We start from the raw sequence: 15,083 nt of genomic DNA, 5'->3' as shown, positions 1-15,083 counted from the left end.
CTCCTCTACCTTATTTATTCTATCCATGTTAATCCTGAATGACGCGATCATGAGGTTATGCACGGTTGATTCCGACCTTACTGTTCCTAATGTTCGAAGTCATTACCTGCCACACTACCCGGAGTTATCAGGTGACCGTGTAAATATTGATTTAAATTCTCGAGTTTGTTGTATTCGTTGGAAGAAGTAAAAAAAAAAGAAAAAAAAATCAAACAAGTTCAAAGGTTCTCGAGAAAAATCTTTTTTGTCTATCAAAAACGTGGGTGCCTCTTCGCTTACTGTGAGCATTTTTGTGTCTTTTTTAAACGGGTTTAACTGTGTAGCGTCATCCTCAGTATATAACTGCTAATGATTTTGATGACGGGGGGTTTACCCTTCATTCGGCGACATGCTATCCGCTAACTCACATTAATCTCACCCAGTTTGAGTGAGGCCGAGAAAAACCAGCAGCACGCGTTTGCCTCGATTCGTAGAAGCTTAACCCTTTAGGGCTGTCTAGCCCCTACACCTAAGCCTCAGATTGGGCTTTTTGTGTATGGGGTTAAGCAAAACGCGATTGCCTAGGTCACCCATCTGGATATAAACCACGCGGAACGTTCCTTATAAAATCTCGTACCAAGGTAAAAGCTCTTTTTTATGAGAATGCTCATTTCATCCCTACGAGTAGTTACGGAAGAGGTTGCATTGTTTCAAAAGATAAAAAATGCCTCTAGAAAAGATTCACAAATTTTCATACGGTACCAGTGGCACTCAGCTTTCACTTTATCTCTGGAATCCAAAGGAGCAGGATGTGCCTGTCGTGGAATTAGGAACCAATCTTGGATCTAGCCCGGAACTAACACGACTTTTTGGCTTTGGAAAACTTAAAGGTAAGTAAGCAATATATTTTTCTCATTTTCATGTGATTTATTTTCTTCTACCACGTTTGCATTTTTCGCAAAATTTTCTTCGGACGTGGAACTATTTTGAATCCTTCTTGTTCCGAACTTTTTCATGACCTGTCAAAAGTTCACATTGTAAAATACATAGAGAGTTTTCATAAAAGGCGGGGTACAAAATAGATTTCTAAACTTTTTTGGAGTGGGATGGAGTTTTGTATATTTTTTGTGGGCACTTGATTTATTTTGGGAGGTAATATCTCTAGTAGCGCGGTCAAACTTTCTTGACTTGGCGGGGCGGAGCGCTACTGCGCTCCTTAATTAAAGGTCTTTTTACCAGGAACACGAAAATTTGTCCAGAAAACCATAAAGCCAAAAAAACTGATTTTTGGGGGATTTTTTTTAACATTTTCTCACACAAATGAGCTCTCTTCTCGAAATTTGTCGCGACGACCTATGAACTCAAAGCGAGAAAGTTTTAGATAACACTTCAGTCGATCATTTAAGACCGGTTTTAGCGTCACCTATGTTAAGCTACGCCGAGAAAGGCCAATAAATGGATGGGTGACTTAAACATTATATTGGAAACAAAGGGAGAACGGGCTCTAGTCTTGATTTTAAATCATCACATGAAAGTAAAATCAAAAAATCAAATCGAGAATGATAATAAACTGAATATTAAACAAATCAGTCTCATTTTCTCACACAAATGAGCTCTGATCTTGAAATTTGTCGCGATGACCTATGAACTCAAAGCGAGAAAGTTTTAGATAACACTTCAGTCGTTATTTTAAGACCGGTTTTAGCGTCACCTATGTTAAGCTACGCCGAGCAAGGCCAATAAATGGATGGGTTATTAGGAAACATTAAAAGGAGAAAAGGGAGAACGGGCTCTAGTCTTGATTTTAAATCATTACATGAAAGTAAAATCAAAAATCAAATCAATAATAAAACTGAATATTAAACACATTAGGTAGGTACATAGGTACTGATTTTCTTTAATCACGATCGAATAAACTACGGGCTAAAAAATTCCCGGAGGGACGGGCCCAGCTTGTTTTAACATATTTAGATACCTACTTGTACCTTGTTTTACATTGTTTTGAAAATCATATAATAAAATTGTAAAATAACAATAAAATAAATAAAATTAATTAATTAAAATCATATGATGACTATAGGTACCTGTACCTACCTATAACCTACCCAGGTGTGGTGACTTATCCCTTTGAACCTATTACCTAGGATTTGTACATTGATCCCCATCTTATCTATTAATTCGGTTATCAAAAATTCAAGGTATGAATCATCATATTTTCAATTTAAATATACGATATGCATACGTGTATACTACTAGGATTTGTACATTGATCCCCATCTTATCTATGGATTCGGTTATCAAAAATTCAAGGTATGAATCATCATATTTTCAATTTAAATATACGATATATTATGCATATGTGTATACTTATTTTCGTAGTGAGTCCTTAATGAAGTAGTGAAGAATCAAGAAAGGGGGAAAATATCTAGAAGGGCCAGAAGCCAGAAGCTATATTTCAAATGGAAGGTCGAGAGACTTTTTAAGCTCTTGAGTACCTTTGACTGGAAAATCCTCAGATTCAACAGGCAAGCATAGGAATGCACACAAAAAGACAGCAAAGATTCCAACTGAATAAGATCGTAGGGAAACCAACTGAATAAGATCGTAGGCGTGAAGTAGTGAAGAATCAAGAAAGGGGGAAAATATCTAGAAGGGCCAGAAGCCAGAAGCTATATTTCAAATGGAAGGTCGAGAGACTTCTTAAGCTCTTGAGTACCTAGGCGTTCTTCCTCGCTCTTAATTTTCGGGCGCTCTTGTTTGGGTTCTCCAGTGTTAAATCTGACTTTGTAATCTTTGTATTCTCCATTTCAGAGTCCCTTCTCCTCAGTTTCAATCATGGCAGATCCGAGATTCAGAATAGAAGATGGAGAACTTTCCGAGGAGAGCAAAAAAGTGGCTGAAGTAGAACTGAGAGAGACCCCGGAGAGAGTCCAAGAATCTCTCAGACAACTCAAACAAATGCTGAAAGGTATATTTTCTTCTTCTAAAAGTACAGTAGTACTTACAGGCCTTTTTTCAGAAAGTGAAATGATGATGTGAATTATGATGAATATACTCCCATTATTATTCTCTTTCTTCGCCTTTTCCCGTGTTCAGGCGGGATCGGCATTTTTCGTCAACTTCTCAATCAGCCCTGGGGTGATTGCTTTGGGCTGACATTAGGTTTTGGATATGATATGTAGCCCTAGAGGCAGACGCCCTATGATAGATAAATGCATCTCATCTGTAATTGGAAAACCTGGTTAACGGTGGAAAAAAATATAGGTCCCTTGGATTCCCAGTTAGAAAGATTCGACTGTACAATAATGCACGTCCCATGTTGTATTTCAGAAGACAACTCTCTCTACTTCAAAGATGACGACTTTCTGCTCCAGGTATTCCTGAGAAAAACCAAATATTATCCTGAGAGTGCTTTTCAATTGGTAAGTGTTCCCTCATAAAAAAAAAATAATAAAGTTTTAAAAAGGGAACTCCGGCCATCGATCGATATCGACTGAACCGTCCACACTGCCTCGACAACATAGATTCACCTCGTCGAACGATTATGTTTGGACACTCCTTAATTACGGAGGTCTTATCGTCCCGAAATCGAAGAGAAAAGGAGGACAGTGAAGAAGAAAGCCAGCCGTTCTGAAAAGGAACCTTATCCGTTCAGCATAAAGTTCGCCCCGGGCGGGAATGGAACCTAGGCAGGCGCCCTCCCAAGCTATCTAGAGTATCTAGGCTGACAATTGGTTTGTTTATATTCTACTAAAATTCAAAGTTGTACTTATTTAATGTTTCAATACAGGGATTTTTACCAAAATGATTGTCTCGTTCTTTTCAGATGAAACGCGTTGCAGACTCGTTCTGAAAAGGAACCTTATCCGTTCAGCATAAAGTTCGCCCCGGGCGGGAATGGAACCTAGGCAGGCGCCCTCCCAAGCTATCTAGGCTGACAATTGGTTTGTTTATATTCTACTAAAATTCAAAGTTGTACTTATTTAATATTTCAATACAGGGATTTTTACCAAAATGATTGTCTTGTTCTTTTCAGATGAAACGCGTTGCAGACTTCAAACACAAGAATGCTGACATATGGAGCTTCGATTCAGTGACGAAATACTCGCCAATGTTCAGGACAATATGAGTTTAAACTTGGTTTCAGTTTCGCTCTTGGATGGAGAATTCTGATTGGCTGAAAAGTTTGAAATCAACCAATCAGATTGCTTCATCCAGTTAAACTTGAAGGTTTAAACCCAGATTGTGGTCCTGGCCATTAACTGTCAGATTATAAAATAATCTGATCAAAAATAGTGTTAAAATATAGATACAAAAGTGATAAATCTGTACAGAGTATAAAATATGTTGTCATGGCAATACATATCCCTTAGGCCAGCCACTCACTATCAGGTAGGCCTGACAGGAACACCTGAACGTCAGGTCTACCTGATAGTGAGTGACTGAACTTATACACATCAAAATTAAAGCATCATGAAGGACATTCATATTATATGTGTACAATAGACTGGTATGGGTTCGAACATCCCGGGATGACTTTCAGCTTTTGACTCTCTGCTGGGAGTATCTTCAATGGCTATCCTCTGAGCTCGTGTAAAATAAATAATATTGATTTCTCAACACTAAAGTGGTAAACGTTCTAGTTGACAGAGATCAGAATGGGAGAAGAGTACTACTCATTTGCATTGGAAGTAAGTTACTTTTTTTAAGGCACTCTCCATTTGTCAAGGGTTTAGGGTTTCCTTGTCCTTGGGATCAACTTAATTTTAGGAGATGGAAAAAAAACTTCAAAAATCCTGTGGTATCCACAAAAAGTCTGAAGAGGCTCTCAGCTTCACCACAAAAAAATCATGGTTTATAGTAGATTTAGATATAACACTCCAGCCTAGTTAGCTTGTTGATAGAGCGTCTACCTTGTAAGCGCTAGGCCGCGGGTTCGATTCCCGCCCGGGGCGGATTTTATCCTGAACGGATAATGTTCGTTCTCGGAACAGCTGGCTTTCTCCATGTCTTCCTTCTCTATTCGATTTCGGGACGATTAGACCTTAGCAGTTACAGTTCCCTATATCAAACCTCTTAAAAAGTAATCATTTTCATTCTTCAGGTCCCTGGGATCCCAAAGTTCTCAGCACAGATCAGATCCTGAGAGTTCTCTACCTCATTCACCTAGCTGCTATTCGAGAACCTGAATCTCAAGTGAGAGGCGGAGTGATTGTGCTGGATTTCGACGGCTTATCAACCAAACAGGCGTTGCAGTTTACACCCACCTTTTCGTACAAGCTACTCACTTTTATTCAGGTAAAATGGACAGGTACTCACTTTTATTCACTCTTTGTGGTTAGCTTCAAGTCCACGTCAAGTCACGAAATTTAGCGTAGTGTATTTGGAGATTTGTAGGTACTTACCAAGCATTTATGCTTAACACAATTAAAATTCCTAATGCCAAAACACGTTTTGAGGTCGATAGAGCCTAATCCAAAGTTTCAGCCATTGATTCGTGTGTCCGTCTGTAAACAAAATATCTTGTGAATGGGTAAGAGCTAGAGGCTTGAAATTTGGAATGTAGTTCACAAATGTGACAAGGATGCAACATCCGAGATGTCAACAAATCCAGTCACACCAAATCTACATGAGACTCAACCAGTCTGCTGTTCCCCAAATATACAACAGTATTACGTACTTGAATATGGTTAACACAGTTAAATTCCTTTTATTTCAGGACGCGTTGCCTTTACGAGTAAAGGAGGTTCACATTGTGAAGGAACCCATATATTTCAACTTGGTCTGGAGGCTATTCAAACCTTTCATAAGAGAAAAACTTCAGAAAAGGGTAAGCACTACACAATTTTTCAACCCATATATTTCAACTTGGTCTGGAGGCTATTCAAACCTTTCATAAGAGAAAAACTTCAGAAAAGGGTAAGCATTACACGATTTTTCTTCTTCTTCTATTTTTGAAGAGATTTGTTAAAGGAGACTGTAACTATAGACGGGAGTGTGCCAGGCCAAGTTCCAGTAAGGACGCCTGTGTATCTTTACACGAATCGATTCGGCAGATTTTTCTCACCTTCATATCTTACTATCCCGAAATCGAAGAGTTCAAGGTAGGATAGGAGAAATCTGGCCGTTCCAAGAACGAAATTTGTTTAAGATAAAATCCGCCTCGGGCAGGAATTTAACGCTCGACGTTAGGAGCCCGTTCCCACGATTTTTGTCATTCGACAAAAATCGTGTCGTGTGTAGTGAGAACACACTCATTTAAATTACATTGCCTACAGGACATTCGGAGGGAAAAAATCGGGTGAAACTCACGACATGTGGGAACGGGCGAAACTCACAACAGTTTTTTTAAGAGGTTTAACAGAGGGTTCCCGAAATCGAAGAGAGGAGTAGGATAGGAGAAAGCTAGCCGTTCCGAAAACGAACATTATCCCTTCAGGGTAAAATCCGCCCCGGGCGGGAATCAAAACCGCGGCCTAGCGCTTACAAGGCAGACGCACTACCAATTAAGCTAACTAGGCTGGCACCATAAGAGTTTAAAATTGGTTTCAATTTCGCTCTTGAAGTAATCTGATTGGCTGAAAAATTTGAAATCAACCAATCAGATTGCCTCATCCAGTGAAACTTGAAGATTTAAACCCAGATTGTGGTCCTGGCCATTACATTGCGCCATGTGGTGAAACTTGCGATTTGTAAAACTCATAAAATACAATAGGTTTTACAAATGACCACCTCAAAATGAAGCTGTTAAATATTTCATGTCACTTCCGAGGAGAGCAAAAAAGTGGCTGAAGTAGAACTGAGAGAGACCCCGGAGAGAGTCCAAGAATCTCTCAGACAACTCAAACAAATGTTGAAAGGTATATTTTCTTCTTCTAAAAGTACAGTAGTAGAGATTTTTCGAGATATGTAAAGGTGTGTCCACACCTAGTCGAAAGGCCGTCGATCGATGTCGACTGAAACGTCCACACTGTCTCGATAGAATAGTTTCTCCTCGTCGATCGACCATGTTCGGAGACACCTTAAGATGTATTTTCCTTTAGGGAAACCAACCACTGCTCCATTCAGTTTTTATTTCTAATGGAGCAGTGGTCAATTTGCCAGTGGTCAGTTTCCCCAAAGGAAACCACACCTACCGTGGTTAGAGTGACATACAATCACAAAACAACTTCGATTTTGTCCATCCAGAGGACCATCAAGCCAAAAAACCAAAAAAACTGGTTTTTGGGGATTTTTTTTTTTTTTTACATTTTCTCACACAAATGAGCGTTCCTCATCTTGAAATTTGTCGCGACGACCTATGAACTCAAAGCGAGAAAGTTTTAGATAACACTTCAGTCGATAATCAAGAATAAACTATAATAAACTGAATATTAACACAAATTAGGTAGGTACATAGGTACTGATTTTCTCTAATCACGATCGAATAAACTACGGGCTAAAAAATTCCCGGAGGGACGGACCCAGCTTGTTTTTTCTTCCTTTCTTCTTCTTTTCCTCCTCATTTTCTTCTCTTCCTCCTCTACCTTATTTATTCTATCCATGTTAATCCTGAATGACGCGATCATGAGGTTATGCACGGTTGATTCCGACCTTGCTGTTCCTAATGTTCGAAGTCATTACCTGCCACACTACCCGGAGTTATCAGGTGACCGTATAAATATTGATTTAAATTCTCGAGTTTGTTGTATTCGTTGGAAGAAGTAAAAAAAAAAGAAAAAAAATCAAACAAGTTCAAAGGTTCTCGAGAAAAATCTTTTTTGTCTATCAAAAACGTGGGTGCCTCTTCGCTTACTGTGAGCATTTTTGTGTCTTTTTTAAACGGGTTTAACTGTGTAGCGTCATCCTCAGTATACAACTGCTAATGATTTTGATGACGGGGGGTTTACCCTTCATTCGGCGACCAGCTATCCGCTAACTCACATTAATCTCACCCAGTTTGAGTGAGGCCGAGAAAAACCAGCAGCACGCGTTTGCCTAGATTCGTAGAAGCTTAACCCTTTAGGGCTGTCTAGCCCCTACACCTAAGCCTCAGATTGGGCTTTTTGTCTATGGGGTTAAGCAAAACGCGATTGCCGAGGTCACCCCATCTGGATATTAACCACGCGGAACGTTGCTTATAAAATCTCGTACCAAGGTAAAATCTCTTTTTTTATGAGAATGCTCATTTCATCCCTACAAATAGTTACGGAAGAGGTTGCATTGTTTCAAAAGATAAAAAATGCCTCTAGAAAAGATTCACAAATTTTCATGCGGTACCAGTGGCACTCAGCTTTCACTTTATCTCTGGAAACCAAAGGAGCAGGATGTACCTGTCGTGGAATTAGGAACCAATCTTGGATCTAGCCCGGAACTAACACGACTTTTTGGCTTTGGAAAACTTAAAGGTAAGTAAGCAATATATTTTTCTCATTTTCATGTGATTTATTTTCTTCTACCACGTTTGCATTTTTCGCAAAATTTTCTTCGGACGTGGAACTATTTTGAATCCTTCTTGTTCCGAACTTTTTCATGACCTGTCAAAAGTTCACATTGTAAAATACATAGAGAGTTTTCATTTTGGTTTCTAGTTTTTAATTTGCTATTATTTTAAAATGGAACAAAAATTGCTTGAAGTATACCTCAATCTTAACTAATAGGTAAATCAGGTTTTGTAGATCGAAGTTTGCAATAGCGGAGAATAGCAGATACCTCTTCGGTAGTCTTTGGCTTCAGGACTAGTTTGCTTTTACCTGTGTGGAAAGGGTTAAAAATGTATCAATTGATTTACTGGTTGAAAAGGGTTAAAAAATAGTGATTGATTTATTGGTTGATTGATTGACCGTGATTCTTTTTTTTTTCTTCTTCTTCTTCTTCTTCTTCTTCTTCTTCTTCCTCTTCTTCCTCTTCTTCCTCTTCTTCCTCTTCTTCCTCTTCTTCTTCTTCTTCTTCTTCTTCTTCTTCTTCTTCTTCTTCTTCTTCTTCTTCTTCTTCTTCTTTTTATGGTGTACCTACCTACCTATTTTGCAGGTTGATGTTTTTACATCAAGTCACTGTGATTAATGGATTTTTGATTTAGTATGAATATAAACTAGAACACTGCCTCATACTTTCAGTTATACCTATTTTATGTGGAATAAAAATGATTTATGAATAAATTATCTTAAATCCATGTCCAGGGGGACTAGGTATTGAATGACATCTAGAAAGAACATTAAATGATAAGAGAATAATAGTTAATAATGTCTGGCTGAGGGACTATAAACAGAGAGTAGATCAGCGTCTAGCTAGGCTCTATGTTACCTACTCTGATTAAAAGTAATTTATGTATGGTATACTATGGTACAGTAGTAGGTGATGATTGCTTGGTTTTCTTCTCCATCTTCTTCAGATTACCACAGTATGTTTTTTTTTTTTTTTTAAACTTTACATGCCTTCCTGAGTCTTCAGCCAATCCACATTATACGGTTTAACAGAATCTTCATCTGTGAGTACTCGGTTATCATCGTTACTCAGAATCTGCTTGAACTTCTGAATGTGTGTATCGTTTAGAATGGAATATGCTCCCCGCTCAACAGTTTTTGTGGCCAGACTAGCATGACGGACAAACTGACGTAGTAACATAGTGGCGGTAAACTGGTTGAAGGAATAAAGGTAGGCAGTCTAACAGTGAAAGTGTTCTGAAAACAAAGGGAATTTTGTAATTGACAAATAAAAGAGAACTAAGGGATAAGTTGTAACAACTTTGCACACTAAAATTAGATTTTTTCTCGGACACGATTTTCTGTATGTTATAAGGCAGGCTCTTCTTGATCCTTTGTGTACGTGCTGTGTCCATTTTTGTTTAGGACTATTATTTTGATGTCTGAACAAACAAAAGAGGGTGTGTTAGGAGTCCATTTCATTCTACATTCACTCTATGTTCCTTCGGAAAGTGTAATGTAAAGGTAAGAAAACTGCTTCTCTTTGAGGCTATGGGCGAGAAGAGACACAATACTTCCCATTTATGTAAGTTGTAACCTGCTGAATTATTTGCAATATGAGTGCAAATTTTTGTCCCTTAGGAGTATCAAACCCTAGACCTTCTTTATGGCAAGCCAGCACATTACCATTGGGCTGTTTTGAAACGTGAAGGACTTGTGTATTTTGAATGGAGATAGGAATTTTGAAAGTTTACCTACTCAATTTTAAATTCCCCTGTTACTTTTTTTTTTCTCTCACAATAGGTCTTTGCTGTCCAAGACTGAACCAAACACCACAATAGACAATGACCCACCCTCTGACGAAAAACCCCAAGTTAAACCCAGTGTTGACAAACCTCAAGTTGTTGAACCCTCAGTTTCCAAACCCAAGGTTGAAAAAGAGTTGGAAGTACTTGAGGAGAGAATCTCGAAGAAAAGCCGAGAGATAGTCATATCCCATCAGGATAAAATCCGCCCCGGGCCGGAATCGAACCCGCGGCCTAGCGCTTACAAGGCAGACGCACTACCAACTAAGCTAAGTAGGCTGGCGAAAAATCAATTTCTTTCTTTCTCTGTTACCAAGATCTCAAACATACCTTTTATTACCATTAATTTATTTTTCCATTAATCTTACAATAGAGCCAGAATCTGAAAAAGAAAAGTGGATATGGCCGGTTTTGAAAATAACTTTGGAAATGGACGGTTTTGAAACTTGCACCTTGAAATTTGACTGGATTTGGCCATTTTTTAGTCCGTCCTTCCTTTATTATTACAATAGTAATGTAATATTATTACTTTACATTGGATCAAATACACGACCGTACACTTATTCAGAACGGAGACGGACTGTATCTGTGTTGGATAAGTGTGCTTGGACCTATTCTGTCCACCAACATAACTATCAACTCACCACTTCCAATCCCAGCACCGTAGCATGCAAGCTCCCGTAGCGAAACAGTCGCAGCCCTCCCGCATTGGTAGAAATGTTGCCGCCTATCTGACAAGAACCCTTGGCCCCCAGGTCGAGGGGCATTATGAAACCCCTCTCTAGGAGGAACTTTTCGGCAGTCTCCAGTACACAACCACTCTCGCAAGTTAGAACTCCTGAAGGGAAAAGAAGAGGACGAAGATGAACACTTTATTCAAAACTCTCTTTGAAAATCGAGAGATTGGTGGAAAATGTAGAAATAGGTTCGAATCCCAGCCGGGGCGGAAGTTTTGAATTTACTTTTTCATTCTCGGATAGCCAATAGGCATGGATGTATATCAATGCACAGTGCAATAGTCATAGTCCTAAACAAAAATGGACGCGGCACACAAGGGATCAAGAAGAGGCCGCCTTAACATAATAATAAAATACTAGTGGTTGACCCATCCTTTGAACGGGATGAGTGCAGCGTAAGAGGCATATATTTGTATATCTATAGTTTTTTTTTTTTTTTTACTGGACTAAGGTTGGGAGATTTTTTTTATTTCGTGTTGATTGGACACAGATTGGTAGTTTTCTTTAAAGTTGGCTCCCCAGAGCACCAACTTTACAATTTTCAATAAGAACACCCTTCTTGTGATACATCATATCAAAGACCTTAAAAAAATATGGTACTTTGGTACAAGTTTTGAGCTCGATCCAACAACCAGGGCCGGAGTTATGGCCTATTCAACTTTTTCTAAAATCAAGCTCAAAGAAGGGACTTCCCTGTATGAAGGAAAAATCATTCTGTTCTATCATGTAGAATTTAATTCGTCCAAAAAGAAGACCAAGCAACTGAAGGCAAAAGATGCGGGTGTCCTCGGAAAGATTTTGGTCAAGGAAGGTGATGTTGTGCAACCAGGGTAAGTGTCCGAGTGAAGTGTTTAGGTTCAGTTTTGAATTTCTGATTCCAAGCTGACCATTTAGTGGCAAGAGTAAAAAACCAACTTTTTTGACTGTTTTTGGTGACTTCTCACACATTATGCCACATAAAACTACTTGAAAAAGTTTTTACACTCAACAGAACTGTTGGGCCTTTTCTACACTCAATAGAATAGGTAGGCAGTACAAGTGTGTCTGTATGCATTGGACTGGTTGCAGCATTTTTAGTACAACAATGGCAGGGGGAACAAAATTGCATTAATTATTCAGAAGCCTCTACAACGAAAAAGAAAGTTGTGTTTATTGCAACCCTATAATAATACTGGTCACTGCCCAAATTATGAAAACTTCTCTTTATGTTTAACCTAACCACACAGTAACACTGGTCACTGCTCATTTGTGACAGCACCTTTTGTAATAATTTTTGATTGACATGACTTCTGAACAAGTATTGATCATTTATTATTTGATTGCAGGGAGGGTTTGTACACATATAAAAGTGGATGCTCTCATTCTACAGTAATGAATGACCTCTGTGCCGAGTGTGGTTTTGACTTGCAAAAAGAAGACAAGAGATGTTCCACCGAGGCCTCAATACCTATGGTACACTCTATTCCCAGCCTAAAAGTCAGCAAAGAAGTAAGTATATAATTTGAAAATTATTTAGCTGTTGGACGTGCCGAGTGTGGTTTTGACTTGCAAAAAGAAGACAAGAGATGTTCCACCGAGGCCTCAATACCTATGGTACACTCTATTCCCAGCCTGAAAGTCAGTGAAGAAGTAAGTATATGATTTGAAAATTATTTAGCTGTTGGATGTCAGTGAAGAAGTAAGTATATGATTTGAAAATTATTTAGCTGTTGGATATTAAACAGGGAGTAGACCAGCTTATTCTGGCTGAAGGACTTTAAACAGGGAATATACCAGCCTGAAATTTCCCTTGCTAAGGAAATAGCAAAGGTTGAGTGCAAAGGGCATCCACTCCTAAAAAAAAAATTATAGCCAAAAAACCAAATGTCAGCCCAAACCAATTACTCTAACTGGGGTTGATTGAGAGGGTAACAAAAAATGCTGACCCCGTCTCTACATGGGAAAAGACAACAGCTTATTTTGGCTGGGGGACTTTAAACAGGGAGTATACCAGCCTGAAATTTCCCTTGCTAAGGAAATAGCAAAGGTTGAGTGCAAAGGGCATCCACTCCTAAAAAAAATTATAGCCAAAAAACCAAATGTCAGCCCAAAGCAATTACTCTAACTAGGGTTGATTGAGACGGTAACAAAAAATGCTGACCCCGTCTGTACATGGGAAAAGATATAGATGAAAAGAAATGATCTTGATATACTTTCTGTGCTTTGTACTCTTCTAGCAAGCACAAATCTTGGGCAGAGCAGATGAAACCCGCCTGATCAAGGATCGTAAACTAGTTCTCCTGGTTGATTTGGATCAAACTCTAATTCACACCACCAATGATAACATTCCTCCCAACATTAAGGCAAGTAAAGGCACCTCCTGGTTTTATATTTTACATGCTTAACACAATTGAAATTCCTGTAGCTAGACACTGCCCCTTCGGGTTTTATATTTTATAGTTTTAACAAAATTGAAATTCTGTAGCTAGACACTGCAAACAAAAAAAAAAAAAAAAAGTACAACCTACCATAAGCTCAAAGAAAAGACCATATTAAGTAACCTATTCCCATTTGTATTGCCTTTTTGATTCTATGGTCAATAACAAACTGTCTCAGGCTTCTCACAAGTGTTAAAGTTCTAAAAATAATAATAACAATTCTTGGTTCTTTTTGGTTGTCCCTCTTCATTTTCCTCTTACAATAGCAAAGGTTGAGTGCAAAGGGCATCCACTCCTAAAAAAAATTATAGCCAAAAAACCAAATGTCAGCCCAAAGCAATTACTCTAATTGGGGTTGATTGGGAGGGTAACAAAAAATGCTGACCCCATCTGTACGTGGGAAAAGACAAAGATGAAAATCTTAATATACTTTCTGTGCTTTGTACTCTTCTAGCAAGCACAAATCTTGGGCAGAGCAGATGAAACCCGTCTAATCAAGGATCGGAAACTGGTTCTCCTTGTTGATTTGGATCAGACGTTAATCCACACCACCAATGACAACATTCCTCCCAACATTAAGGTGAGTAAAGGCACCTTCTGGTTTTATATTTTATATGCTTAACACAATTGGAATTCCTGTAGCTAGACACTGCAGACAAAAAAAAAGTACAACCTACCATAAGCTCAAAGAAAAGACCATATTGCCTTATTGATTCTATGGTCAATAACAGACCGTCTCAGGCTACTCACAAGTGTTAAAGTTCTAAAAATAATAATAACAATTCTTGGTTCTTTTTGTTTGTCCCTCTTCATGTTCCTCTTAAAATTAGAATATATACCTTCCAGTACAAATAAAGTGGACGAAGTGGAATTGAAGTACGTACCATCAAGTAAGACAGAAGAATTGAAGTATGTACCATCTAGTACAAATAAAGGTGACAGCTTGGAATATGTGCCGTCCGAATCTTCAGCAAAAACGGCAGAGAGTTCTGAAGATGTTTATGTTCCGTCAAAAACTTCGCTGCTTGAAGAGTAAGTAGCCATTTTATATGGAGTTATTATCTATATATTTAAATTTTTTTATAAATTGTTTGAATTATTCTGACCAAAACTGGACAGTCGTGTTTTGTTTTGAATGAGGGAACTTTTGAATTTGGATAAAAATAATAAAATAAATGATAAAAGGTCGATTCCTACGTTTTAAAGCAATTCCTACGTTGTAAAGCGATTCCTACGTTGTAAAGCGATTCCTACGTTTTAAAGAGATTCCTACGTTTTAAAGCGATTCCTACGTTTTAAAGCGATTCCCACGTTTTAAAGCGAGAGAGAGAGAGAGAGAAAAAAAAGTTGTGAAAAATCCAATTTTAGCATATGTTGTGATGTCAGTAAATAAGGTTTATTTTTAAATCGATTTGTGATTTATCTCGGGATCTAGAATTCGTAGAAGAAAAAGAAAAATTCCATAGTTAATTTTTTTCTGCTCTTTGTTGACTTTGACCTCACCTAAGTTAGTGCAACTGGTCTGTTTATTACCAAAGATTGACCCGAGTGTTTTCCAAGTTTTCTTCGGTCAGAAGCTTGTTCAAGTGTTTGGTCATAAGATTCGTGAAAGCTTAACCCATCTTAGTGCAACTGGTCTGTTTATTATCAAAGATTGACCGAGTGTTTTCCAAGTTTTCTTCGGTCAGAAGCTTGTTCAAGTGTTTGGTCATAAGATTCGTGAAATCTTAACCCATCTTAGTG

General features: G+C 38.3%; 1 protein-coding gene across 1 annotated transcript in view; it reads left to right on the top strand.

Moving 5' to 3' along the window:
* Positions 1-732: 732 nt before the first annotated feature.
* Positions 733-15,083, top strand: part of LOC103509126 (clavesin-1-like) — a 36,857-nt gene continuing 22,506 nt past the window's right edge. Inside the window, 7 exon segments of the mRNA XM_008473719.3 lie at positions 733-869; positions 2,791-2,947; positions 3,310-3,401; positions 4,016-4,072; positions 4,568-4,670; positions 5,084-5,277; positions 5,699-5,809. Of these exon segments, the coding sequence (XP_008471941.2) occupies positions 2,815-2,947; positions 3,310-3,401; positions 4,016-4,072; positions 4,568-4,670; positions 5,084-5,277; positions 5,699-5,809 (690 nt within the window). The 5' untranslated portion in view covers positions 733-869; positions 2,791-2,814.

Source organism: Diaphorina citri, unplaced genomic scaffold (assembly GCF_000475195.1).
Source record: "Diaphorina citri unplaced genomic scaffold, Diaci psyllid genome assembly version 1.1 scaffold22, whole genome shotgun sequence".
In the NCBI taxonomy this organism is placed as follows: domain Eukaryota; kingdom Metazoa; phylum Arthropoda; class Insecta; order Hemiptera; family Psyllidae; genus Diaphorina; species Diaphorina citri.
The sequence above is the reverse complement of the archived record's forward strand: the minus strand, read 5'-3'. Positions and strand labels throughout refer to the sequence as shown.